At 40.6% G+C, this 25,447-nt stretch overlaps 1 protein-coding gene across 1 annotated transcript in view; it reads right to left on the bottom strand.

The window, feature by feature from the left end:
* Positions 1–6,222: 6,222 nt before the first annotated feature.
* Positions 6,223–25,447, bottom strand: part of LOC149182422 (peamaclein-like) — a 43,966-nt gene continuing 24,741 nt past the window's right edge. The window contains 2 exon segments of the mRNA XM_089418509.1: positions 6,223–6,365; positions 6,368–6,403. Coding sequence (XP_089274635.1) covers positions 6,223–6,365; positions 6,368–6,403 — 179 coding nt within the window.

The raw sequence follows: 25,447 nt of genomic DNA, 5'->3' as shown, positions 1-25,447 counted from the left end.
AATCATCCCAAAATGGTATGTCTGTGTTATCAGTACCAAAGACCTCTATGGGCAATTAGCAGTCATGTGGAACCCATAATTATATTACTTCAAAGCTTATAGCACTTCGCTGGGAATTTTTGTCTCGGGTGGTCGTAGAGGCACAAAGACTTGGCTCCGCATTATTAATGTTTATGCCCCTTATACAAACAAAAAGGACTTTTGAAATTACATTAATAATAGTGGCCTCTTGGATCTTGAATATCTTATTTTAATAGGGTACCTTAACTTTTCAATCGACTCTTCAGAGATTTGGCGTTCTCTTAGTAGACCAGATTCTTTGGGATGTTACTTAAAAGATCTTTTCTTGCAGAAGTGCCTTAGATACATGATGCCAGTTCCACTCGGCCCTACCTGGAGGAACGGGAGGCAAGATGAGCACAGTTTAGCCAAACACCTTGATCATTTCTATGTTCAAGTTACGTTAGTAAGCAAACTAAAGGAATTGCGATCCAGCATCCTCCCAATTAAAATCTCTAATCATTTCCCTGTCTTGTTGAATTGGACTAAGCCTCATATCCATAAGACCCCTCCATTTAAATTCAATCATTTTTGGTTAAAAGATCCAGACTTTATTGCTCTGGTACTTTCATCTTGGAAGTCTCCATGTGGAGACTTTTCTCCTCGGAATATGGATAAAATCAACCAAAAGTTGCATTTTCTCTAGGAGAAGGTGAGACTCTGGGCTAATAAAAAGAGATGGGGGAATATCCAATAACTCATCTCAATGGATAAACAAGCAAAAATTTTAGAGGACCCTAGTTCCCTAACATACTTTTCTGACTTTAAAAAAAAAAAAGAGATTCGCAGTTAGAAATTCGAAGATAAAAAATCCTTCTTTGTCACGTTGAAGAATTACAACAAAAAAGTAGAATCTTGTGGATTGAAGCAAGAGATAAGAATAGTTGATTTTTTCACAAACAAGCCTCCTCCAGGCACCAAAAAACTAAATTTGGAGCATCAAATCAAAATTGAGCGAACTCTTGACCAATCAATGAGATATTGAAGTAGAGGCTAGAAACTATTTCAACAACTTATACTATTCGAGGCCTCAAGTTCCATTTTACAAACAATTGAGAGAGTGTGAGCTATTCCTTTCATGGTCCAATTTGGAGGAAAATAATCAAATGGAACACCATGTAACATAGGAAGAATTTCTCCAAGTATTAAGAGACCTGGCCAGAGGTAAAATTCTAGGACATGATGGGTGGACTATGGAACTCTTCCTTCACTTTCAGAATATAATGATTGCAAAGCTTACTGAGATGGTTGAATAATCCAGGGGTCTTGGTTGGGTTTCAAGTGCCACAAATGCTACTTTTATCTGCCTCATTCCTAAGGTCACAAAACCAGTATCATTTTCTGACTATCACTTGATTTCATTATGAAATACTATTTATAAATTGATATCAAAACCAATTGCAAATTGTCTTAAGCCTTTCTTGTCCAAACATATTTCTAGGCAGCAATTTGGTTTTCTTAAGCATAAGAAAATCCATGATGCGGTTTTAATTGCTCAAGAAGTCATACATTCAGTCAAGAAAAATCATTTGTATGCTTCTCTCATGAAGATAGATTTATTAAAAGCCTTTGACTTTGTTGACTAGGAACTTTTGTGGATGATTCTGGAGACGATTAGTTTGAGCAGAACTGTGATTAATTGACTTAAAGCATGGATAAAATCTGCCTCTTTTTCCATCTTGATCAACAACCTCCCTATAATTTTCTTTTCTCAGCCTTCATAGGACTTAGACAAGGTTGTGTGATGTCTCCACTATTATTCCTTATCATCACTGATGGCCTAAGAAGGAAAAATTAAGGATGCTCGATCTTAGGGTATCATATATGGATGCAGTTTAGTGGCTATAGTCTCCCTGTCTCACCTGAACTTTGTGGACAATTTGATGGCTATTAGGAAGTTATATCCTAACGAATAGCTAGCATTTCATGGTGTCCTTCAATACTTTGGTCTTCCTTCAGGTATGTTCATGAACAAATCCAAGTCCATTCTGATTTAAAACGACCCAGATGCAGCACCCTCATCACATATTTCCAATACTTTTAGGGTTAAAATTGCTCACATGGACGAAAGTTTTCGATATGTGGGTTTCATTTTTAAATTGAACGATTATAAAATTAGCGTCTGGGATTGGCTCATATAGAAAATCGAGAAGTGCCTTAATCATTAGGCATACAATTGGATATCTCTTGGGGGTCAACTTGTTCTGATTAAATCTGTCCTTCATAGCATCCCCATCTATTGGATGCGTAGCTTCAATCTACCAAAGGGTGTGATCTACAATTAAACTCCATCACATCATGTTTTTTGTGGGAAAATACAAGTAGAGAATGGTCAATCCACCTTGAAAGTATGGATATGGCCAATCTTCCTAGTGCCCTGGGTGGATGGGGAACAAAAGACACTGCTTTTTTTAATATGGCTTTCTTACTAAACAAATTTTGGAGAACGGTGACCAGCATAGGATTTTCGAAACAAGTGTTTTGTGCTAAACACCTTTAGAATAGAGAATTCATTGTCTCACTGCTTGATGGAACTCCAAATCCTTCCTATATCTCTCACTACTAGAGTATATTTCTATCGACAAAGCACTAGTTCTTTCATAATCTTATATGGGAAGTTAGCTCTAGTTCTACTCTAGAAATTGGCCAAGACTCACTCTCAGTCATGATTGGCTCTCATCTTCTATCTCCTGATCTCGTCACCTTCCTAAACAACAAGGGATTATTTGTGATCAAATATTTAGCAATTGTTTCTCTCTAAACTCCTTTCCATACTTACTAGAAAGACGATTGTCAGTTTGAGATTCCTGAGGTACTCATTCCGAGGTGGCAAAATTATAGCACTAATCTTAAAATTTATGGGATAGTCCTCTCTCCCAAACATGACAGGCTTATACGGTTCGATGGATCACAGCACGAGATGTTCATTATTAAGGAAGCATATAATATGATCACTCTACCCTCTAGACAAATTATGGTTTACCCTTGGATGGTTCAAGCTTGGAAATTGAATTTCCCCTAAAATTGAAATGCTTCTCCTGGCTTGTAGCTCATAATTGCATCCTCTCCTAGTAAATTTTATGTAAGGAGGGTTTCCAAGGCCCGTGTCAATTTAGTCATTACCTTTCATCTAGAGAGGACACACTTCACCTCATGATCCTCTGCCCCTTTGCCTCTTCAGTGTGTAATGGGTTGCTCCAAATGATGAACTACCGTTCTGCTTGGGAGGGTCCAAACATTATCTCTTTTCTTGGTCGGTGGTCTATGGACCATAAACCTCGTTGTACTATGGCCTTCTTTATTATATTGGGCATCTGGAATTCTAGAAATGCCTTTATATTTGATCAAGTTTTGCCAAACATTTGGAGGACATGTTGTAGTATCCTTTCATATTACTCAGAATTCTTGGACCCCTTGTCCTCTAATGACTCTCATCCTTGGCCCAGAAACCTTTTGTTAACTTATCTTGTGGGTTTCTTTAATGGTTCATCCTCCTTTAACACCTTTGGATGTGGAATGTCCATTCACATCAACCCTTAGCTCTCTTATAGTTTTTATTGGCACCATGGGTTGGGATCCAACACTCGAGCTAAACTTCTTGCTCTTTGGGGGGGGCTTCACTACTTCCTTTGGCTTGATCTCAGGTCTCTCATTGTCTTTGGTGATTCAAAATTTTTTATAGATTGGGCTAATAATAGGGATTCCTTAAATTCTATAGCTCTTGAGATTTGGAAGCTTCACATCAAAGATTTGTCAGTTGAATTCCTTCATCTTTCCATCATGCAGATCGCCTCTCCAAATTGTGTTGCAGCTCTGTCCCGAATCAGACTATCTTACAGCATTTCCTTTTTGGCACTTAGAGATAGGAAGGTTCCGTCCCAATTTAACTTGGCCCATTTGTATGTAGGGGTCCTTTGTCTTCCCCTTGTTTTATTCTCTCGATCAACCCTTTGTAATTTTTTGGTTTTTTGTCCTTTTAACAAACAAATTTTTTTTTAGTTGTGGTCAATGTTGATTTGTAACTTCCGACAACAGGCTATTGTGATTTTGTAACCTTAGACTCATTATGTCTGGACCAACTGTTTGTATCTTCATCGTTAACTTTTGTGATTGAGAATCACTTTCTCTGATACATGTACTTTCCTATTCTTAATAGAAAGAAAAATTTTCTTTGTGGAAAAAGAGAATCACTGGCATTCTTGACAAGATGCTTAGTGTTCCCGACATGCAATGGGCTGAGGTAGTTAAGGACCTGGTCCATAAGTCAACGCAAATGCTCTCATGATCGACTAGTCAGATGGTGATTTCCATTATTCTTTAGTCACCATGCTCGATGCAGGTCTAAAGAGGTTTGCAATTACAATAATACTTAGAATTTCTAGGGTGGAAATTATAGATTCCATATAGGTGTGGTGATTTCTCTAACACCTCCTTCAAACATAGTTCAGGGGAATAGAACATGGATCCTTTGATACCATGAAGAGGTTTTCCTTTACACCAAAACCCGTAGGTGTTAGTAAACTTTCCAAACTAGTAATTAGGATCCCCACGGTGGAAATTATAGATTCCATAGAGGTCCCAAGATTCCTCCAACAAATTCTAGTGTATAGCATGTTTTACTTACGGTATCAGTTGAGTCCACTATTATATAATGCAATTTTCATTGTTTTCCCTTCTTTGCTTTTGTTTTTTTGTACTCTCCCTCTGCTTCATCGTTATTTGTATAAATCTCACTTGATTTACCATTGTTCTCTATGAGCACCCTCTATTTAGTCACCCTTTCAAGCACCCTCTATTTGGTTACCCTTTCAAGCACCTTTTTTTTAGTCACCCATTCTGCTAGGGGTACCAAGTTCACAAGTCCCTCACTCTTGATCAATTTATTAGAAATAGAAAGATAGAGAAAAATTACACACAACACAAATCACTTTCATATTTTTATTGATCACAAATGTTACATATATATAGGATACAAATTACTGACTTCGACAAATTTAGATCCTAAAAAAATGGATCTATGACTAGGACATGTCACAATAACAACTTATACACATGAGAAACAACCACATCTAAAATAATACCTCAGAAGTGACAACTTATACCACACATAGCATACACATAGAACACATAAAATAAACATAAAAGGGTTACTTTCAACACAATTCTCTCGTTAATGCATTCAGTACAAAAATTTGTTCCAATATTCATTATTAGCAATAATGTTTCGTCATTAAGATATCACCGGAAATGATGTAATGAGAATTTGATAAAAGCCCACAAGAAAGCGGCTCTTACCTTTTGTTTGTAACGTGTTTAGTGGATTATTATATTATATGGTACACGGTATTTAAAAGTTGTGAGTAAAATGAAGTGATATAAATAATGATAATGAGGATATCAAATCACCTCTTGCCTTATGTAGGTATCTAGTTCAGTGAAGTATTCTATATCATATGGTACACGTATTAAAAAGTTGTCATTCAAGTTGAGTGATATAAATAATGATAATGAGGACATCATGCCCTAGCGTTGATCCTGCGACTTTGCAAGTAGCTTTGTGATGATAGTGTAATAAAGTTTGCATTAGCAATCAAGTTTCTAATTTACCAAAGTACTTTACACTTATATTTTACAAATAATTATTATCTACGTTATCATCCGTCAACATCGTTTGTTATTATCTAATTTATCATCGATCAACACCGTTTATTAGGATTGCTTCATTCTCGCTGAAGAAATACTTGAAGCGCGATGTATACGTGACTCAATGATTTGGAATTTTGGGTTAACACAATCCAACTACCATCTAGAGCTATATTGTATTTTTCAAAGAAATCTACTAGCAATGATCATCTCCATAAGAATCCATTAAACAAAAAAAAAAAAAGGTTAAAGAGGCTAAAGGTAATTTATGGAACAGATTATTTTCATTTAATGTATTTTGCTTTGATTTGATGTATTCTACTTTTTTATATAAAGCTTCAAAATAAATGCTCCCAAGATACACTCCCAATCAAAATTAAAAAAATTATTTAAATAAAATTTCAACCTACAAGTCTCCACTCAACCTACATGGCTCTTTATTTCACTTTCAAACAATGTTTATAGCAATGACGATCAAGCCAATGAAATGCAATAGTGGGTTAATGCAGATCTCCTAAATCAAGGGCACTTGGGCTTACCCTGGGAGCTCCTCTTGCCCCGATAACATGGGCATTCGTCTTTATTCCCTTTGGTGCCCGATGGAACGCACTTGTAGGCATTGCAACAGATACCACAAAATTTGAGACAACCCTTTTATCTTAGGCCACTGAACATCTCTTATCATACTCTTTATGGCAATCTGTTCCTCCCCAAAATCAAAATATATGCACAAAATCTATATACATTGTTGTTAAAAATAATGGAGAATATCCTATAATAAGTAGAGTTGGTTCACGTAACCTCAGGATAGGAATTAGTTTTTATTTCTTAGGATGTTGTTCTAACTTCCCTAAAACCGTGTTTTCTATTTAATGTGTAATGTGCATGAACAATGCAAAGCGTTCTGCAGAGCTAGACTCTCCTGGTTCAGACTCTCTTTCATGGAAAATTTTAGAGGCGAATTTTCGCCCTTTGGCGAAATTAAGGGGTTTTAAATTTTTAGTGGGTGAATATTTTGTATCATAGTACACTTTTACAAATCGCCTCAAATTTATTTTATAAAAAAATTAGGTATAGAGGTTAGCCTACCTTATTTTAAAGGAGAGGGTAAAAAAAGTAAATTTAACCTTTGAAATTAGGAGTTACAACCTTCCATTCGTGCTAATTTTCGAGAATAGGTTTTATTTAAATGAATCCTATGGGACAAATACCATATTTATAAAAGAGGTATGGTAAATTAATAAAAATATAAATAAATAAATAAGAGGTATGGTAAATAAATAAAACATTTTTTATATTTACTCCATAAGTCACCTTATATACATGCAAGGGTGTAAACAAATAAAAATATAAATAAAGTGGAGGTATGGTAAATAAATAAAACCTCTTTTTATACTTACTCAAAAGGTATGGTAAATAAATAAAAATATAAATAAACTAGAGGTATGGTAAATAAATAAAACCTCTTTTTATATTTAGTCCATAACCCTCTTTCTATTTATGAAGGCTCTGTTAACACCCAGGTTGTTCCCTATGACTCCCAAGGGAATACGGCCGGGGTAACCACTAACCAATCTTTGGATCACTGTTTCTAGCCAAACTGTGATCAGAGAGGGCTCTCTCTTTATGATTTGTAACTGTTTATGATAGGGTTTTAGGCTAGCTATTATGCACTGGTTTTTGTTTATGTTTTGGTTGATGAAACTCCTTTTAGGTTCTAGTGAAGTAGTTTTCAGAAGGGTTGAGTACCATTGGGCAATGGAGTCTGTGGCTATATGTGTTTGAAACTTTGAGATGAAAGATGGGACTTACAGGGCCATTTGAGTACTTAATAGAACAGATTTTTGATTAAATGACTGGAAACAGATAACACAAACAGTGAAAGCATTTAAGAATTTTCACTTGTTATCTATATGTTCCCAACAGACAGCTTTAAGAGGAGAAAACAGAGGTCTTAGGGGCAAAAATTGGATCCCTGAGAATGACTGTCACAGTAAAAGACACAGTTTTGAAATGCAGCAATTAAGAATTACAATTCTGTCACTGTATCTGAGGAAAACATGTATAATAGCTCAGTTTGAGTCCAGGGTAAACATGGTTAAATCCTGGGACTATCCTTTCACCTTGCTATCAAGTGTAAAACATTTGAACAACAAAAGAGAACAAAAGACTCAAAAAAAACATATAACAAAGAGATTTGAGAATACTTGTTGTTTTATGCAACACCCTGGAATCCTGTAACATTCATCTTTCACCACAATACATCAAAGAACACCAAGCCTTGGAAATTCCATTCTTCCTTTGTATTACTTCTCTGAAAAATATTACAACGAGCTAGAGCTCTTCAAAAGAAAATAACAACAACCCCTTCAACTGCTGTGAAGGGTGAATATATACTTGCGGTCATTTACAAAATATCTGAGTCCTGAGTTATCTCAGATTTTACTTTCTTACCAACTACTTAAGATATTATGGCCAAAATTTAATGCAGCATTGATTACAGAGTACAGGCATTTTAATGCTCTGTCAGAAGATATTTTAGCCTTTGGAGACAGCTGAGTCGGTCGAGATATTCTGAGTAAATGCTGGAAAATCTGTCTTTAATGTTTTGTACGCTGTGTCTTGGACTTGTCACCTGTGATTGTGACTGTTGCTTGTGGTGAGTCAATGGTCCTGCTGAGTTGGCTCAGCCTCTGCCTCTTCCCTGTAGATATCTTTCCTCAAAACTGTGCCTGCGCATGTATGCTTATTTGCCTGTAGAAATAGCGCTACTGATTCTGGCCTGACAGAACTGTTTGTGTTAAATTTCTCCAGGCATCCTGTGTGGGCAGCTGGTGTGCTAAGATTGCCCCCAGAGTTTCATCTGCTTCTGTGAATTTGAAGAAGTTAGGTGGTGTATCAAACAGATGGTCGACTTCATTCATTAGGAAAAACAGGTTCTCTACCCTGTCATACATACTCTGCCCGGTGGCTGGCCCTGGCTCTGCTGAAGTGCTGGGTGGTTGTGCAATCTCTGCCACTGCATGGGCATCAATCCTCTTATTGTAATTGTCCAGGGTGAGCAGTCTTCCTACACTGCTTAAGATGCTGGGGAGGCCTCTGTTCTGTAGTGTCACGAATTTTTCCAGGAATCTATTGATTTCAGTCTGCATATCCTGGGTCCTCCTCTCCAATGTTCCAACCAAGTTCCTTAATGTAATGACTCTCTTTGCTACAGCAATTGCTTCTGTCCTGTTAGTGATTCCCATGACAGCTAATTGAGAGCTAGTCTTATAGTTCAGAGTATTGATTATCCTAGTAGCAGCTTCTGGCATGTGTCCAAGGCTTGCCCTGGCTCTCTGTATTTCTCTGTTTGCTTTAGTCATGAGCACCATTTGCTCATCCATGGTCTCAATATATTGCCACTGTTTGGCAATGGACCGCCCAATGTTGCTCCATAGCACTGCTTTCATTTCAGCTGTCACCTTTTCTAGTGCAAGCTCCTTCTCTAGTTCAGCAATTCTCCTCTTAAGAGCTTTTACCTCTCTGTCCTTGGCTGCCTCATTCTGTTTGCTCTTGTCAAACCTTTCATTTACCTTAGTCAAGGTTTTCTTAAGCTCATCCAGCTCTTTCATTTGAGATTCCATGGCTTGGATCTCAGCTTGCAGCTTTTGCATGTCTAAACTAGCAGCCTGTTCTGATGTTGTAGTTGTTGCTGCTGTGGATGGTGCTGTAGTTGGTGTTGTAGCTTCTGTTTGTTGAGGAGGAGGAGTAATCTTTGGAGGGGTTTCCTCAAGATTTATTATGACAGGAGGAGGCTGGGAGGGTTGGCCCTCTTCTCTTTGCTTCAGGGTTTCTTGCAGTGCTGCCTTTGCAGCTTCAGTTTGTCCTAGCTGGTCTTGAGTCCTAACCAGCTCTTTGTATAAGGACACCAGCAGATCTGTAGCATCCTTCTCTTGCCTTTGCTGGGCAACTTCATCTGTTTGTGGATGGATGGTGGCCGGGAGTTTGATTTTCTTTCTTAGGGCTGCCATGTCTGCATCCCTTATCTTCAGAAGTTCTTGGATGCCTTTGACATCTTTAGGATCATGCCCTATCTCTATAATTACCTCTTCCAAGGACTTGATCCTATTGTCCTTGGCTTGTGATGATGCTCTTTCTAACTCCAGCTGAGAAGCTGTGTTGTCCAGGCTGCTCTTTAATTTATAATTCTCCAATGTCTCATCTGCCAGGGAGGCATACACCATTTCACCAGTCTGCTTATGTAGTTCAATCTTGTCCATGGGGTGTATGTCTTTGGCAAGAACCTCCATGTTGGTTCTTAGATAGTCCGAGGTGGACTGAGGCTGCAAAGTTGTAGGCATGAAGTGGCTCATTATCATTTTGCCTTCGCTCACATCGAAAGCAGACATGAGTCTCTGCTGGTTGCTAGGAGCTAGGTTCAACAAGTGATCGTACAGCTGCACTTTTATTGGATCACTCCTCCTCTTGATGTCAATGAATTGATGTTTTATACTTGACTGCCCCTTTCTAGTTTGACCGGAGGAGCTGACCTCTCCTCCCATAGTCATGTCATGTCCTCGCTGGGATGAGCTGGCCGAAAGTTCTCCACTGGGTGGGCCCATGCCCATGGCTTGCCTTACTGCTATGTCCTCCTCTTGGGAGTCATTCAGTCTTTGTCTCTTCTCTCCTCTGATGAATGATGAGGTGTGGGGGGTCTCTCTCTCCCTTTTCCTTGTCACATCCTCCTTCTGTGGTGTTTGGAGGACTGAGGTGTCTATATTGGTATCTGTCCTGGGAGGCACCTTTGTTTGGGGCTGCTGCTCAGTGTTACCAGGTTGATCTGTCCCTTTTTCCTGCTGCAAGGGCTGTTCACTGGACTGTGCTTTTTCTTGTTGCTGCCCCAATTCTTGCTGTTCCATTTCTTCTTGCTGCTGTAGCAAGGTGTCAACTTGTTCCTCTGTCAATACAGGTGGCTGTTCCACCTGTTTACCTTTGTCTTTGCTTGCTGCCTGGGATGTCTTCTCAGTGGTTTGCTGCTGTGCTGCTGAAGATCCAGCAGCTGTTCCAATTTGCTTTCTGTAAGAGGAGGGCACCTGTCCACAAGTTTCCAAGTCAGTTTCCTTTTGTACATTCCTAGCTTCCTTCTCAAGTAGTTCTACCTCAGTGAGTTGTTCTATTAGTGTACCCTCTTCCCAATCTAGTGCATTGGCATACTTTTCTATTTCGGGTTGTCTTTTATGTGCATAGTTGCCCAGTCTGTATCTAATTCTCCTGAGGGAGATAGTATGATTGGGGTCATAAGGAATCCACTCAAAACTGGTCTGCAATCTGAGGCCTTCCAGGATGCTGTGTGCCTCTTTCCATCCTTCCTCTTTCTTGTTATACAGGAAGGAACCTAGCTGGCTTCTTACCTTCAGTTGTGACTTCTTGTTTCTACTCTGAAAATGAAGGTAATCTGAGTTCCCAAACTGCCTGAAATACTCCAAGGCAAACAGCCTCATGGGGACATACCTTGGCAACCTAAATGGGTTCATTTCACAGCCATATATCCTAATGACTGTGTGGTTCTGGTAGAAGTACCAGTTGCCAATATTGTAGGATTTGTTCAGATGTAGAATCCTCCTCATTTCATCGGTTAATCTAGGAGGAGGAGTACCTTGCAGAACTGTTAGGGCCGGATGAACAAATAAATCAATGAACTCACAGTATGTATAGGGTGATACTGAGGTAAAATGAAACACAGAGGTCCAGAAAACAACTGATCTTGGGCTTCCTTGGGCATTGAGTGGCCTCAAAGGAACGGAGAAGGTAGCTGGCTGATAGAAAAGGAATAAATGATATATATATGAGGAGTACCTGAACAGTCTCTCCCTTTTCAGATTCATGAACTGATCATGGATTTTCTCTGCTATGTAGGTTGCATAATCATACTGCACAGCTGGAGGCTTACCAGGGGCAAATATGGACATCATTGCCATTATACTTTCATCTACATCTTCCAGCCCCCTGAACCCTAGGACATAGCCAATCAGATCCACTAGCATTCTGCCCAACTCATTCAGATAATGGTACCCAATAGGAGGGGTTCTGACTGTTTCTGAACTTGGTGTGACAAACAGTTGGTTAATCTTGACAATTTGGTCACTGGACAGCTTGATCCCTGTGTTAATCAGATTCTGCATGGACAGAGGGGTCAATTTCTTGGCTGTATTGAAGTGCAGCATCTGGTTTATGCTCTCTGGGGTGATCTGGAACAGGACTAGGCCTGTGGGGCTTATGACTGCCCTTTGGCTGGGGTCATAGCATTCCTGGCAGCTATAAATGAGCTCTGGCATTGGATTGACTTGGGGAAGGTTGTATATGGGCAAATTTGACTCCCAAATCCCCAAGATATCTACCCCACTGAGGTGTTGGGCTCTTAGTTCATTCAACATTAGCACATTATACTTGGTTCCCATGGGGAACCAATCCAGCATTTGGTAGTCCATGTCCCCCAGGGCTTTCCATGCTAGTTCCTGGTGAGGTGCATTGATGGGCTTAATATTTAGTGCAATAGGGGTCTCCATAGCTCTCCAAGTTGCAAGAATTGTAAATAGACAGGTGGAATGGTGAAAACACAGTCTGGAGGCAGTCTTCTGTGGAAACAGTTGAGGTTTTGAGTATTCAAGGGGAATTCTCTCAGTAGCAATTGAAGTACCACTGGAGTCTAGTGACAGAACCTCTCTGTGGTGTAACTGAACTCTCTAACCGGGTGAATTATGTCTATTAGCAATTCTGCCGGGAAAACGCAGAATTACAGAGGTTTAATGGGAATTGCAGGTTTCTAGAGCTCTGCCAGTGTTTCTTGGCCCTCACAATGACAATGCTGGATGAATGAAGGGGAATGAACGGTGTAAATATAGTTTTTATGGTTCTGATATCCCTCTGAGCAAATTTAAGCTTAATGAAGGTCGTATGGAGGGCGAAATGGTCTAAATACCTGTAATTCGACGAGCAGAGGTTGAAACACAGGTGCAGAGTTGCTTTTTGAGGAGGTCGCCCGGGCTAATCGACTGGTTGGTGAAAATTCGAGTTGAAACGGTCAAGCAGAGCGTTCAGTAAAAATCACAGTGAAAATGGTAAAAACACGGGAAAAATTGGTAAATATGGGTTATTTTACCAATTTGGCGCTTTTTTCTGCTGACGTCAGCATGACGTCATTGGTGGGTCATGGTGAGGTGACGTCAGCTGACGTCATCGGGCGACGTGGCAGTGGGTGACTGGTCAAAGGGGCGGCGAGGTGGCAGCCCAGTCAGCAGTGAGGTGGGCCAATAACATAGGCGGGTACGGGCAGGCAAAGACGTGGCGGCGAGTCAGCGGCGGGTAGGTGGCGGTTAACGTGCAGCGGTCACGGTTAAGGCCTTAACCGCCGCGGTTTCTCGGGGCGGTTTAGGTACGGCGCGGAGGATGTCAGAGCGGGCTCCGAGATGGTTTAACGCTCGACGCGTGGAGGAGGCCTGACAAGGCGCAACGTCACTTCCCCGGGAGTTAAATCGCCGCCACGGGAAGCGCTCCGATATTGCTGTGGGCCGTCGGATCTGATGGGCTTGATCCGACGGCTGGCGGAGGGGAAACATGCGCGTTTGATATTGTGGGCGGAAAAATCAAACTTTATGGGTTTTATGTGGGTTTTTTCAATGTTTTGGCTCAACCATAATGCGGTAGGATTGGGAAACGTGCCAGAGGCGGGTATTAACCATTTGCAAAGGTTTTATAGGCAAAATGGGTTTGGAAAGTGGGTTTTGGCAATGCAGAGGTGATTTGAAGGCAAATTAACTTGCAGCAAAGGGGAAGTAGGGTGGAATAGGTTCACCAAAGTGGCCAGATGCCATTTGGTCCCTTTTGAGAAATACACGGCTATTATGCCTAGGGGAGGGAATATACATAAGATTTGGGGTTTTATACACCTTAGTGTTAATAATATTAGGGGTGGGGTAAGATAAGGGAGGTTATATAGTAGAATTAGGAGTTAATATGAATGAAGGAGGGGAATTTAGAAAGGGGGTGTTAGTGATGGAGTAGAGAGGGAAAGAGAAGAGGTTAGTGATGCTCTTTGCTGTGAGTTCATAGAATTCACCACTTTGTTTGCTGATAGATTTATGGCCTTGGCAAGAGACCTATTGATGCCTGTGTAATGGTGATCATATTCTTTCTGCAACCACAACTGCCTACCCAACTATTTTCCTAGCATTTTTTGTTTCTTCTTGGAGGGGCACTTGAACTTGCAACCCTCAATTGCCTTTTCTTTTCTTTGGCTTTTTTTTCCTTTTCTCTCTATCTACTTCTACCCTTATGTCTTCCAAGGTCCCAGATTAAACTTTTGGGAACCTTTGCTTCTCTACCTGAACTACTTGTCTGCCAAGATTAAGCTGTTTGGACAGACCTCTTTCTCTATTCTACAACACAAAATTGAAACATGGCATGATCCAGATTAGACTGTTGAATCATCCACAAAAATTGAAATAAGGTCCTCAATACTTGAAACACTTTACCCAGCTCTTGCTTTCTAGGAAATATGGGATCTTTGGGATACCAGAGCAGAGCATATTTGGCTTTTCTCTTGCCAATCATGAAATATGAAACCTATTACTATAGGTATCCAACAGTGGCTCCACATGGGGATGGTTTTTCTTTTGAAAGACCAAGAACAGCAGGTCAGATTGCCTTGTTGCTCGACTGCCCATCTTTGTCTTTAAAATCTGCTGCATATAATCTGTCAAAATAGTGTGCTTCTTTCTTGGAGAACCTCTGATTCTATCTGCCTGTTGCTGCTAGGTGCAGCATTTGGGAAAACCTCTTTATACAATTTAAATCAAAAGGAATATGTACAATTGCATATATACAATGAACCTCTGAATTTCTATCATAGTGAACAGTCAAAATAGTGCTTCAGCATCCTGCCATTGACAGGACCTTCATCCAGTTCAGTTACAGTCAAACTTTTTAGGAAGTAGGTGTTATTACCTTGTACTGCTTGGACAGCAAATGGTCCTTTCCATAAGGAATCAAACTTCCCATGTTTTCCTTTCTCTTCTCTTCTTGCATCCCACTTTAAAACTTTGTCCCCTACATTGAAATCTTCAGCTTTAGTCCTTCTATCAAAGGCCTTTTTCAGTTTCTCTTGTAGTATCTGCACTCTGCTGAAAACTTGTTCTCTGGTCTGCTGTAGACAAATTATCTGGTTAATCCTTCTTTGCATGTTATTTGGCTCTGCTTGGCTTTCTTGTAGAAGTTTCATAACTGGCACTCCTAGTGATGAAGGAAATCTGGCCTCTAATCCATAGACTAACTCATATGGGCTGGTCCCAATTGATCTTTTGGTGGTTAATCTGTCTGCCCATAAAGCATTTACTAGTTTCTTATGCCAGTTCTTTTTGTTCTCTTCCAACACTTTCTTTATGATGTTTATCAGGCTTTTGTTTGATGATTCAGCAAGACCATTTCCTTGAGGATAGTAAGCTGTAGAATGGCCCAAAGTAATGTGAAATTTATGGCAAAAGTTTACCATCTTCTTGGATCTGAAGGCAGCAGCATTGTCTGTTATTATCTTGTCTGGGCAGCCAAATCTAGCCAGTATATTGTTCTCCAAAAATTGAATTATTACTGAATCATTTGCTTGTCTGCATGGGGCAGCTTCAATCCACTTGGTGAAGTAGTCTGTTGCTGTTAGAATCCATCTGTGTTGTCCTGAAGATGAGGGATGAATTTCCCCAATGAAATCCAAGCCCCATTGTTGAAAAGGTCTCTCTGTTGCAATGGGCCTCAAAGGAAGTGGCAGCAACTGTCTTTTGCCTTCAAACAGTTGGCACTTGTGGCATGATGTTGTGAATTTCTTCATATCAGAGAAGATAGTGGGCCAGTAATAACCAGCCCTTAATATCTTGTCCACAGTGGACTTCCAGTACAAATGTCCACCACAGTCTCCAGCATGGAATTCTTGCATGATATTGTCAGTTTCACTCTCAAGAAGACAGTGCAGCAAAATACCTTCATGGTTTTTCCAGAGTAGATTCTCATCTATCACACAAAATTTAGATGTTTTCATTTTTAGGAACCTAGACTTAGTTCTGGACAGTCCTGGGGGAGCACACAGGTTTTGTAACACATAACAGATATCAGAGTACCATGGAGATTGTTCAAAGGCTACATTGATCTTTGGAGTCGCCAGCTCTGTTTCACTGTCCAGTTGGTTGATATCTAAGGCTTGGAAATTTGCTTCTGTCATTAACTTGGCCAAACCTTGCCCTTTTATCAGCTTTGTAGGCTTTATTTCAATGTCAAATTCAAGTATGTTTGCAATCCATTTTCCTCTCCTTCCCTCTAAGTTTTCTTGTGTGAGAATGTCTTTGACAATAGGACTTGGTACATAAGCTACAACATGGGAGTAAAGGATGTAAATCCTAAAGTCTTTGATGGCTTTGATCAAGGCATAGGCTTGTTTCTCCATTATTTGGTACTTTAGGGGAGCATCTCTAAGAGCTCTGCTGAAAAAAGCAATGGGCTTTTCATTCCCTTGGTCATCTTTCTGTAATAAAACAGCAGCAATAGTGTGTTGGGAGGCAAAGGAGAAAATGATGAAGTCTCTGTCAAACTGAGGGTTAGTTAACACTGGGGTTTGAGTCAAGGCCAATTTTATACTTTCAAAAGCTTGTTTTGCTTCAACAGTCCATTTGACCTTTGAATCTTTCTTTAGCATATTGTTTAGTAACCTAATTAACTCTGCTAAATTTGGGATAAACCTTCTCAAAAAGTTGATTTTTCCCAAGAATCCTTGCAGCTCCTTGACATTCCTTGGGTGAGGCATTTGTAGAATAGCTTGTATCCTATCTGGATCAATTCTTATGCCATCTTTCGAAATGATGTGTCCTAGAAGTTTCCCTTCTTCTAAGCCAAATAAAGACTTCTTGGGATTCAAGGAAATACCATATTTCCTGCATGTTATGAAGATTTGTCTCAGATGTTTCAAGTGTTCTTGGTCAGATTTTGAAAAGGGTGTAAGATCATCTAAGTAAATGACCAAGAAATCATGAATTTCCTTTGCAAAAGCAATGTCCATTGCTCTCTGAAATGTTGCCCCTGCATTTTTCAATCCAAAGGGCATCTTCACATACTTGAAAGTACCCCATGGGGTAGTAAATGCAGTCTTGTCTTGATCATCAGGGTGTACCAGGATTTGATTGAAACCTGAGAAGCCATCCAACAATGATATTCTTGAGGCTCCTACTACTCTTTGAAGGATGTGGTCCATTTTGGGTAAGGGGTAGTTGTCTTTGAGTGACACTAGGTTCAAATTCCTTAAGTCTACACAAAGTCTAATCTCACCAGTTTTCTTTCTTGTAGGGACCAAATTTGAAATCCACTCAGAAAACCTGATTGGTGCTATGATACCAGCTTTGAACATTTTTTGTAATTCCTTTTCAATGGAAGGAAGAAGGACAGGATTGATTCTTCTCAATTTCTGTTTGAATGGTTTTTGATTAGGCTTGAGGGGAATGGTGTGCTGGATAACAGAGGTATCATAAGACTTCAAGTCTTCATAACCCCAGGCAAAGACATCTTCGAACTCTTTAAAGAGATCAACATATTTGGGTTTTTGGTCAGGGGGCAAAGCAGCAGATAGCTTTATTATTTTAGGCTTGTCAGTGGTACCAATGTTACATTCTTCAATTGTTGCATCTAATGGCTGCATCTTAGGTTTTCTGGGGACATCATTTGAGTCAAAAATATCCTCTAGTGGGGTAAGGCCTGCTGGAAGAAGATTGTCTTTGAGTTGTATGATTTCATCTTCAGCGTTGCTCAGCTCTTCACAGTCAATTTGGTGAATTTGCTGAATGTTTTCTTTGTTGAAAATGGTTGGACTGAGTAGTTGTTTGGCTGTTCTAGGTGACATTGGGTGGGCAGACTGTTGAAACTGTAATTGTGATTGACTTGCTCCATCAACTATTTGAGATTGATTTGCTGTCTCAAGGTCAATATTTAATCCTGTAAACTCTTGTTGCAAGGTTAAAAAGTTGTTTATTTGCCTATCATTCTCAAATACTTGCCACTCTTTGACATTGTTTGGAATAGAAGGCCTATATTTGACCTCTGCTGTGAAACAATTATTGGGTTGTAGTGGGAATTTGAAGGTGCTGGCAAATGTTGCCAAGCTGTGAGCATGGAGATTGTGACCCCTTGGAATCTTTGTGATAACAAACTCGAAGAAAGTTTCTAGTATTTCAATTACAGCAGACCTATAGGACCTTAATCTTTTGTCATTGGTGAAAAAATCCCCTTTTACTTGTTGAATTACTAGATCGGAGTCCCCCATGATTGAGAGGCTATGTGCTTGTAATGATTTTGCAATCTTGAGGCCTAGTAGCAGAGCTTCATATTCTGCCATGTTGTTAGTGCATTTAAAGTTCAATCTATAAGCCCGGCCTTGTGCACAGGCTTTCTCTTTGTTATGTATCCATACTCCAGCTCCTGCCCCTAACTTGTTAACTGAGCCATCAAACTCTAGGACCCACAAGCTATCTTGCTGGTCAGGAGATCTTAAATTCTTTTCATGGGATGGCCATGTGAGCATGAGTTGAGGTTTCTTTTCCCATTTGTCTCCTAGGATAATTTCATCATTTGTTTGACAATTTTTGACGACTAAAGGAGGGTGAATGGGTGCTGTTGGGCTGATTAAAATTTGGCAGGTGCCACTTGTTTGATCAATGTTTTGTTCTTGTATGGGTGTTTCGGTCTTAATGTCATTGTTTAAGGAGCTTGTGCTGTCATTGAAGAGGATGAAGGAGTCTATGTCCGAATGGACAGCATATCTTGGAAAATTTTGAGGCTTTTCTTCACTGCTGACCATATATTTCATGAGTGTTTCCCTATAAAGTCTCTTGGGTTGTCCAAAGACAGAGATGGTTGCATATGACATGTCTAATTGCAGGGAGCCTTGGAGCTTGGCTCCCCATGATCTTGATAGGAGCATCCCATATTTGGGTGGGATATCAGCAACAACAACATCCATTAAAATGGTTTTGTTGGGAAATTGAACCAAGGACACACATAAATCTTTTATTAGGCCCAAGCATTTGACTTGACTAGAATCAAAAGAAAACAGGTCTTTGTATGGTCTTGTTATATCCAAGTTTAATCTTTCCATGACTGCTTTTGGCATAAGGTTGTGAGATGCACCTGAGTCAAACATTGCATTATGCAGTATTTTATCATGAACATGCAAGCTGACATAAAAAGGTAAAACCCCTGTGACTACTGTTTTTCCATCTACCTCTGGGCCAAACAGTAATTCTGGAGTGTCATCTAGCACATTTACATCATCTTTGTTGTTGGTGAGCTGAAGGGATTTTTTGATCTGTTGCTTATATATGTCATGCTTGGCTAGCTCTGAAAGGGGAATTGCTATCTTTAACTTGCCAATCTCTGTTCCTAGGTCAAAGGGTTTATCCACCTGAATTTTAGGGTCATGGATAGCAGTCCTTTCCTTGTTCATTGAATCTTCTTGTTGGATTTCATCTTGATTTTGGAACCTGTCCCTCATGTTGATGTCTTGAGGGGTAATGTTCGGATTTGGGTGGGAGGATGAGGTTGCCATGGGCTGTTGTGGTGTGGACAATGATTCAGTGACCTCCTCAACCACTACTTCCTTTGCAGGCAAGTTTGTTTTGTCATTGGGTTCAGTGACCAAGGTATCTTTAGTTTGCTGTTTCTCCTTTACCTTCTCAGGCTGATTTGCATTTACAGTCCGACTTCTTAGTTTGTATTGTTTATGGACTTCATAGACAGCAGTGTCATACCCTTGTTTAAAGTCAAAGGATTCTCCTGATTGTGTTTGGAATGTTTTGTTTTCATCCTCATCATGGTCTTCTTGTGTTAGGAAAACATGGCTTTTACCATCCAGACCTATTAAGTTGATCTCAGGATCTTCATTGAGCTGATTAGCTGAGGAAGTTTCTGCATAATTTTCTTGAAAAGGGGGTCTGATGTCTTGGTCAGCACCTGTTTTTCCTATATTGGGGTTCTGTGCTCTCCTAAAATTTGGGTTTCTAGGAGGATTGTTTTGTGGTGCCTCCCATGATGACTTTCTTTCTACTGATTCCACTCTCTCACCTAGTCTTTTCATGCTGTTTAGTATTGCATCCAACTTTTGATCAAAGCCTGAGGGCTCTTCTTTGAAACCAACCTTCTTTTCCAGCTTTGCCCTGTTTCTTTTGGCAATTAGGTTGGCCTCTACAGTGACTGCAACTCTTTGGGCTTCTGCAAGGGTTGGAGGGTCTCTTTCTCTCAACTGATAAGCCATATCAGAATCAAAACCATCAGGGAAGTTGTAAAGGGCCAAATCAGGAGGGGGCCTTAAGTTCTGGGGGATGGCATTGTATATGTTGTTGAACCTAGCACAATACTCCAAAACTGTTTCTTGGGGACCTCTTCTAATAGTGTTATATTCACCAAGTATATGGTGTGGATCTCTCTTTTTCTCCCATCTGTTGGTAAATTCCTGGTATAGAACTTCAGGGGTTGCAATGGAATTTGCATTTAAGGATCTAAACCAAGTTCTGACATCCCCAGTTAAGCTTTGAACAAAAATTCTCATCCTAACACTGTCATCATCTATTTCAAAGGTCTCAAAGTGATCTTGCATCTTCTTAGCATGCTGGGTAGCTGTCAAAGGGCCCTGGGAGTCAAAAAATGAGAGTCTAGTTTGGTAGTCTTGGGGTAGAGCTGGAGCATTGGCTGGTATCTGCAAAGGTGCATATCTGTTAGCCATGTTTATGGGATTTATAGGGTTAATAGGAACAAATGGGACAGCTGGGATCACAGGTATAACAGGGGTAACAAGCGGGAAACTGATTGAAAGAGTACGTGCAGATGGTGAAGATGGGAGAGGAGGGCTTGGAGGTGTTGATGATGAACTAGGGGAATTAGGTGTGGAGCGGAAAAGGACTTTACAAGGAGTTGGAATGAGGATAGGTTGGTCTAAACTTATATCTGAATCAGCAGGCTTTTCTTGTTTTTGCCGTCTCCTTATGTTCTTTGGTATGATATTTGGATTATCAACAATGATGGGTTGATCAGGGTCAGGGTTTGCCCTAGTGTGCCTTGGGTTTCTTTTGGGAGCCAGCTTCTAAGTATTCTTTTAGAACTTTATACAGAAGGTTTTGTATGTACAAGGACTAGGTAAGAATTCTAGAATGACTATATATTTGTCAAAGCTAAGATGAAGTTTCCCTAGATAGCTCTTCCCTAAAGCTGTCCCTGTGTTTACAGAAACAGTCCTAAGGCCTCTTGGCTAGTTTCAGGCTTGATGGTAGCTCTTGGAAATAGATAGTAATTGAAAAAATCTTAACTCCCCAGTGGAGTCGCCATTTATGTTAACACCCAGGTTGTTCCCTATGACTCCCAAGGGAATACGGCCGGGGTAACCACTAACCAATCTTTGGATCACTGTTTCTAGCCAAACTGTGATCAGAGAGGGCTCTCTCTTTATGATTTGTAACTGTTTATGATAGGGTTTTAGGCTAGCTATTATGCACTGGTTTTTGTTTATGTTTTGGTTGATGAAACTCCTTTTAGGTTCTAGTGAAGTAGTTTTCAGAAGGGTTGAGTACCATTGGGCAATGGAGTCTGTGGCTATATGTGTTTGAAACTTTGAGATGAAAGATGGGACTTACAGGGCCATTTGAGTACTTAATAGAACAGATTTTTGATTAAATGACTGGAAACAGATAACACAAACAGTGAAAGCATTTAAGAATTTTCACTTGTTATCTATATGTTCCCAACAGACAGCTTTAAGAGGAGAAAACAGAGGTCTTAGGGGCAAAAATTGGATCCCTGAGAATGACTGTCACAGTAAAAGACACAGTTTTGAAATGCAGCAATTAAGAATTACAATTCTGTCACTGTATCTGAGGAAAACATGTATAATAGCTCAGTTTGAGTCCAGGGTAAACATGGTTAAATCCTGGGACTATCCTTTCACCTTGCTATCAAGTGTAAAACATTTGAACAACAAAAGAGAACAAAAGACTCAAAAAAAACATATAACAAAGAGATTTGAGAATACTTGCTGTTTTATGCAACACCCTGGAATCCTGTAACATTCATCTTTCACCACAATACATCAAAGAACACCAAGCCTTGGAAATTCCATTCTTCCTTTGTATTACTTCTCTGAAAAATATTACAACGAGCTAGAGCTCTTCAAAAGAAAATAACAACAACCCCTTCAACTGCTGTGAAGGGTGAATATATACTTGCGGTCATTTACAAAATATCTGAGTCCTGAGTTATCTCAGATTTTACTTTCTTACCAACTACTTAAGATATTATGGCCAAAATTTAATGCAGCATTGATTACAGAGTACAGGCATTTTAATGCTCTGTCAGAAGATATTTTAGCCTTTGGAGACAGCTGAGTCGGTCGAGATATTCTGAGTAAATGCTGGAAAATCTGTCTTTAATGCTTTGTACGCTGTGTCTTGGACTTGTCACCTGTGATTGTGACTGTTGCTTGTGGTGAGTCAATGGTCCTGCTGAGTTGGCTCAGCCTCTGCCTCTTCCCTGTAGATATCTTTCCTCAAAACTGTGCCTGCGCATGTATGCTTATTTGCCTGTAGAAATAGCGCTACTGATTCTGGCCTGACAGAACTGTTTGTGTTAAATTTCTCCAGGCATCCTGTGTGGGCAGCTGGTGTGCTAAGATTGCCCCCAGAGTTTCATCTGCTTCTGTGAATTTGAAGAAGTTAGGTGGTGTATCAAACAGATGGTCGACTTCATTCATTAGGAAAAACAGGTTCTCTACCCTGTCATACATACTCTGCCCGGTGGCTGGCCCTGGCTCTGCTGAAGTGCTGGGTGGTTGTGCAATCTCTGCCACTGCATGGGCATCAATCCTCTTATTGTAATTGTCCAGGGTGAGCAGTCTTCCTACACTGCTTAAGATGCTGGGGAGGCCTCTGTTCTGTAGTGTCACGAATTTTTCCAGGAATCTATTGATTTCAGTCTGCATATCCTGGGTCCTCCTCTCCAATGTTCCAACCAAGTTCCTTAATGTAATGAGTCTCTTTGCTACAGCAATTGCTTCTGTCCTGTTAGTGATTCCCATGACAGCTAATTGAGAGCTAGTCTTATAGTTCAGAGTATTGATTATCCTAGTAGCAGCTTCTGGCATGTGTCCAAGGCTTGCCCTGGCTCTCTGTATTTCTCTGTTTGCTTTAGTCATGAGCACCATTTGCTCATCCATGGTCTCAATATATTGCCACTGTTTGGCAATGGACCGCCCAATGTTGCTCCATAGCACTGCTTTCATTTCAGCTGTCACCTTTTCTAGTGCAAGCTCCTTCTCTAGTTCAGCAATTCTCCTCTTAAGAGCTTTTACCTCTTTGTCCTTGGCTGCCTCATTCTGTTTGCTCTTGTCAAACCTTTCATTTACCTTAGTCAAGGTTTTCTTAAGCTCATCCAGCTCTTTCATTTGAGATTCCATGGCTTGGATCTCAGCTTGCAGCTTTTGCATGTCTAAACTAGCAGCCTGTTCTGATGTTGTAGTTGTTGCTGCTGTGGATGGTGCTGTAGTTGGTGCTGTAGCTTCTGTTTGCTGAGGAGGAGGAGTAATCTTTGGAGGGGTTTCCTCAAGATTTATTATGACAGGAGGAGGCTGGGAGGGTTGGCCCTCTTCTCTTTGCTTCAGGGTTTCTTGCAGTGCTGCCTTTGCAGCTTCAGTTTGTCCTAGCTGGTCTTGAGTCCTAACCAGCTCTTTGTATAAGGACACCAGCAGATCTGTAGCATCCTTCTCTTGCCTTTGCTGGGCAACTTCATCTGTTTGTGGATGGATGGTGGCCGGGATTTTGATTTTCTTTCTTAGGGCTGCCATGTCTGCATCCCTTATCTTCAGAAGTTCTTGGATGCCTTTGACATCTTTAGGATCATGCCCTATCTCTATAATTACCTCTTCCAAGGACTTGATCCTATTGTCCTTGGCTTGTGATGATGCTCTTTCTAACTCCAGCTGAGAAGCTGTGTTGTCCAGGCTGCTCTTTAATTTATAATTCTCCAATGTCTCATCTGCCAGGGAGGCATACACCATTTCACCAGTCTGCTTATGTAGTTCAATCTTGTCCATGGGGTGTATGTCTTTGGCAAGAACCTCCATGTTGGTTCTTAGATAGTCCGAGGTGGACTGAGGCTGCAAAGTTGTAGGCATGAAGTGGCTCATTATCATTTTGCCTTCGCTCACATCGAAAGCAGACATGAGTCTCTGCTGGTTGCTAGGAACTAGGTTCAACAAGTGATCGTACAGCTGCACTTTTATTGGATCACTCCTCCTCTTGATGTCAATGAATTGCTGTTTTATACTTGACTGCCCCTTTCTAGTTTGACCGGAGGAGCTGACCTCTCCTCCCATAGTCATGTCATGTCCTCGCTGGGATGAGCTGGCCGAAAGTTCTCCACTGGGTGGGCCCATGCCCATGGCTTGCCTTACTGCTATGTCCTCCTCTTGGGAGTCATTCAGTCTTTGTCTCTTCTCTCCTCTGATGAATGATGAGGTGTGGGGGGTCTCTCTCTCCCTTTTCCTTGTCACATCCTCCTTCTGTGGTGTTTGGAGGACTGAGGTGTCTATATTGGTATCTGTCCTGGGAGGCACCTTTGTTTGGGGCTGCTGCTCAGTGTTACCAGGTTGATCTGTCCCTTTTTCCTGCTGCAAGGGCTGTTCACTAGACTGTGCTTTTTCTTGTTGCTGCCCCAATTCTTGTTGTTCCATTTCTTCTTGCTGCTGTAGCAAGGTGTCAACTTGTTCCTCTGTCAATATAGGTGGTTGTTCCACCTGTTTACCTTTGTCTTTGCTTGCTGCCTGGGATGTCTTCTCAGTGGTTTGCTGCTGTGCTGCTGAAGATCCAGCAGCTGTTCCAATTTGCTTTCTGTAGGAGGAGGGCACCTGTCCACAAGTTTCCAAGTCAGTTTCCTTTTGTACATTCCTAGCTTCCTTCTCAAGCAGTTCTACCTCAGTGAGTTGTTCTATTAGTGTACCCTCTTCCCAATCTAGTGCATTGGCATATTTTTCTATTTCGGGTTGTCTTTTATGTGCATAGTTGCCCAGTCTGTATCTAATTCTCCTGAGGGAGATAGTATGATTGGGGTCATAAGGAATCCACTCAAAACTGGTCTGCAATCTGAGGCCTTCCAGGATGCTGTGTGCCTCTTTCCATCCTTCCTCTTTCTTGTTATACAGGAAGGAACCTAGCTGGCTTCTTACCTTCAGTTGTGACTTCTTGTTTCTACTCTGAAAATGAAGGTAATCTGAGTTCCCAAACTGCCTGAAATACTCCAAGGCAAACAGCCTCATGGGGACATACCTTGGCAACCTAAATGGGTTCATTTCACAGCCATATATCCTAATGACTGTGTGGTTCTGGTAGAAGTACCAGTTGCCAATATTGTAGGATTTGTTCAGATGTAGAATCCTCCTCATTTCATCGGTTAATCTAGGAGGAGGAGTACCTTGCAGAACTGTTAGGGCCGGATGAACAAATAAATCAATGAACTCACAGTATGTATAGGGTGATACTGAGGTAAAATGAAACACAGAGGTCCAGAAAACAACTGATCTTGGGCTTCCTTGGGCATTGAGTGGCCTCAAAGGAACGGAGAAGGTAGCTGGCTGATAGAAAAGGAATAAATGATATATATATGAGGAGTACCTGAACAGTCTCTCCCTTTTCAGATTCAT

This window comes from Pinus tabuliformis, chromosome 3_2 (assembly GCF_031772625.1).
Source record: "Pinus tabuliformis cultivar Carrire ecotype Pingquan chromosome 3_2, CPIR1, whole genome shotgun sequence".
Classification (NCBI taxonomy): domain Eukaryota; kingdom Viridiplantae; phylum Streptophyta; class Pinopsida; order Pinales; family Pinaceae; genus Pinus; species Pinus tabuliformis.
Note: the sequence above shows the minus strand (reverse complement) of the source record. Positions and strands in the feature narration are given on the sequence as shown.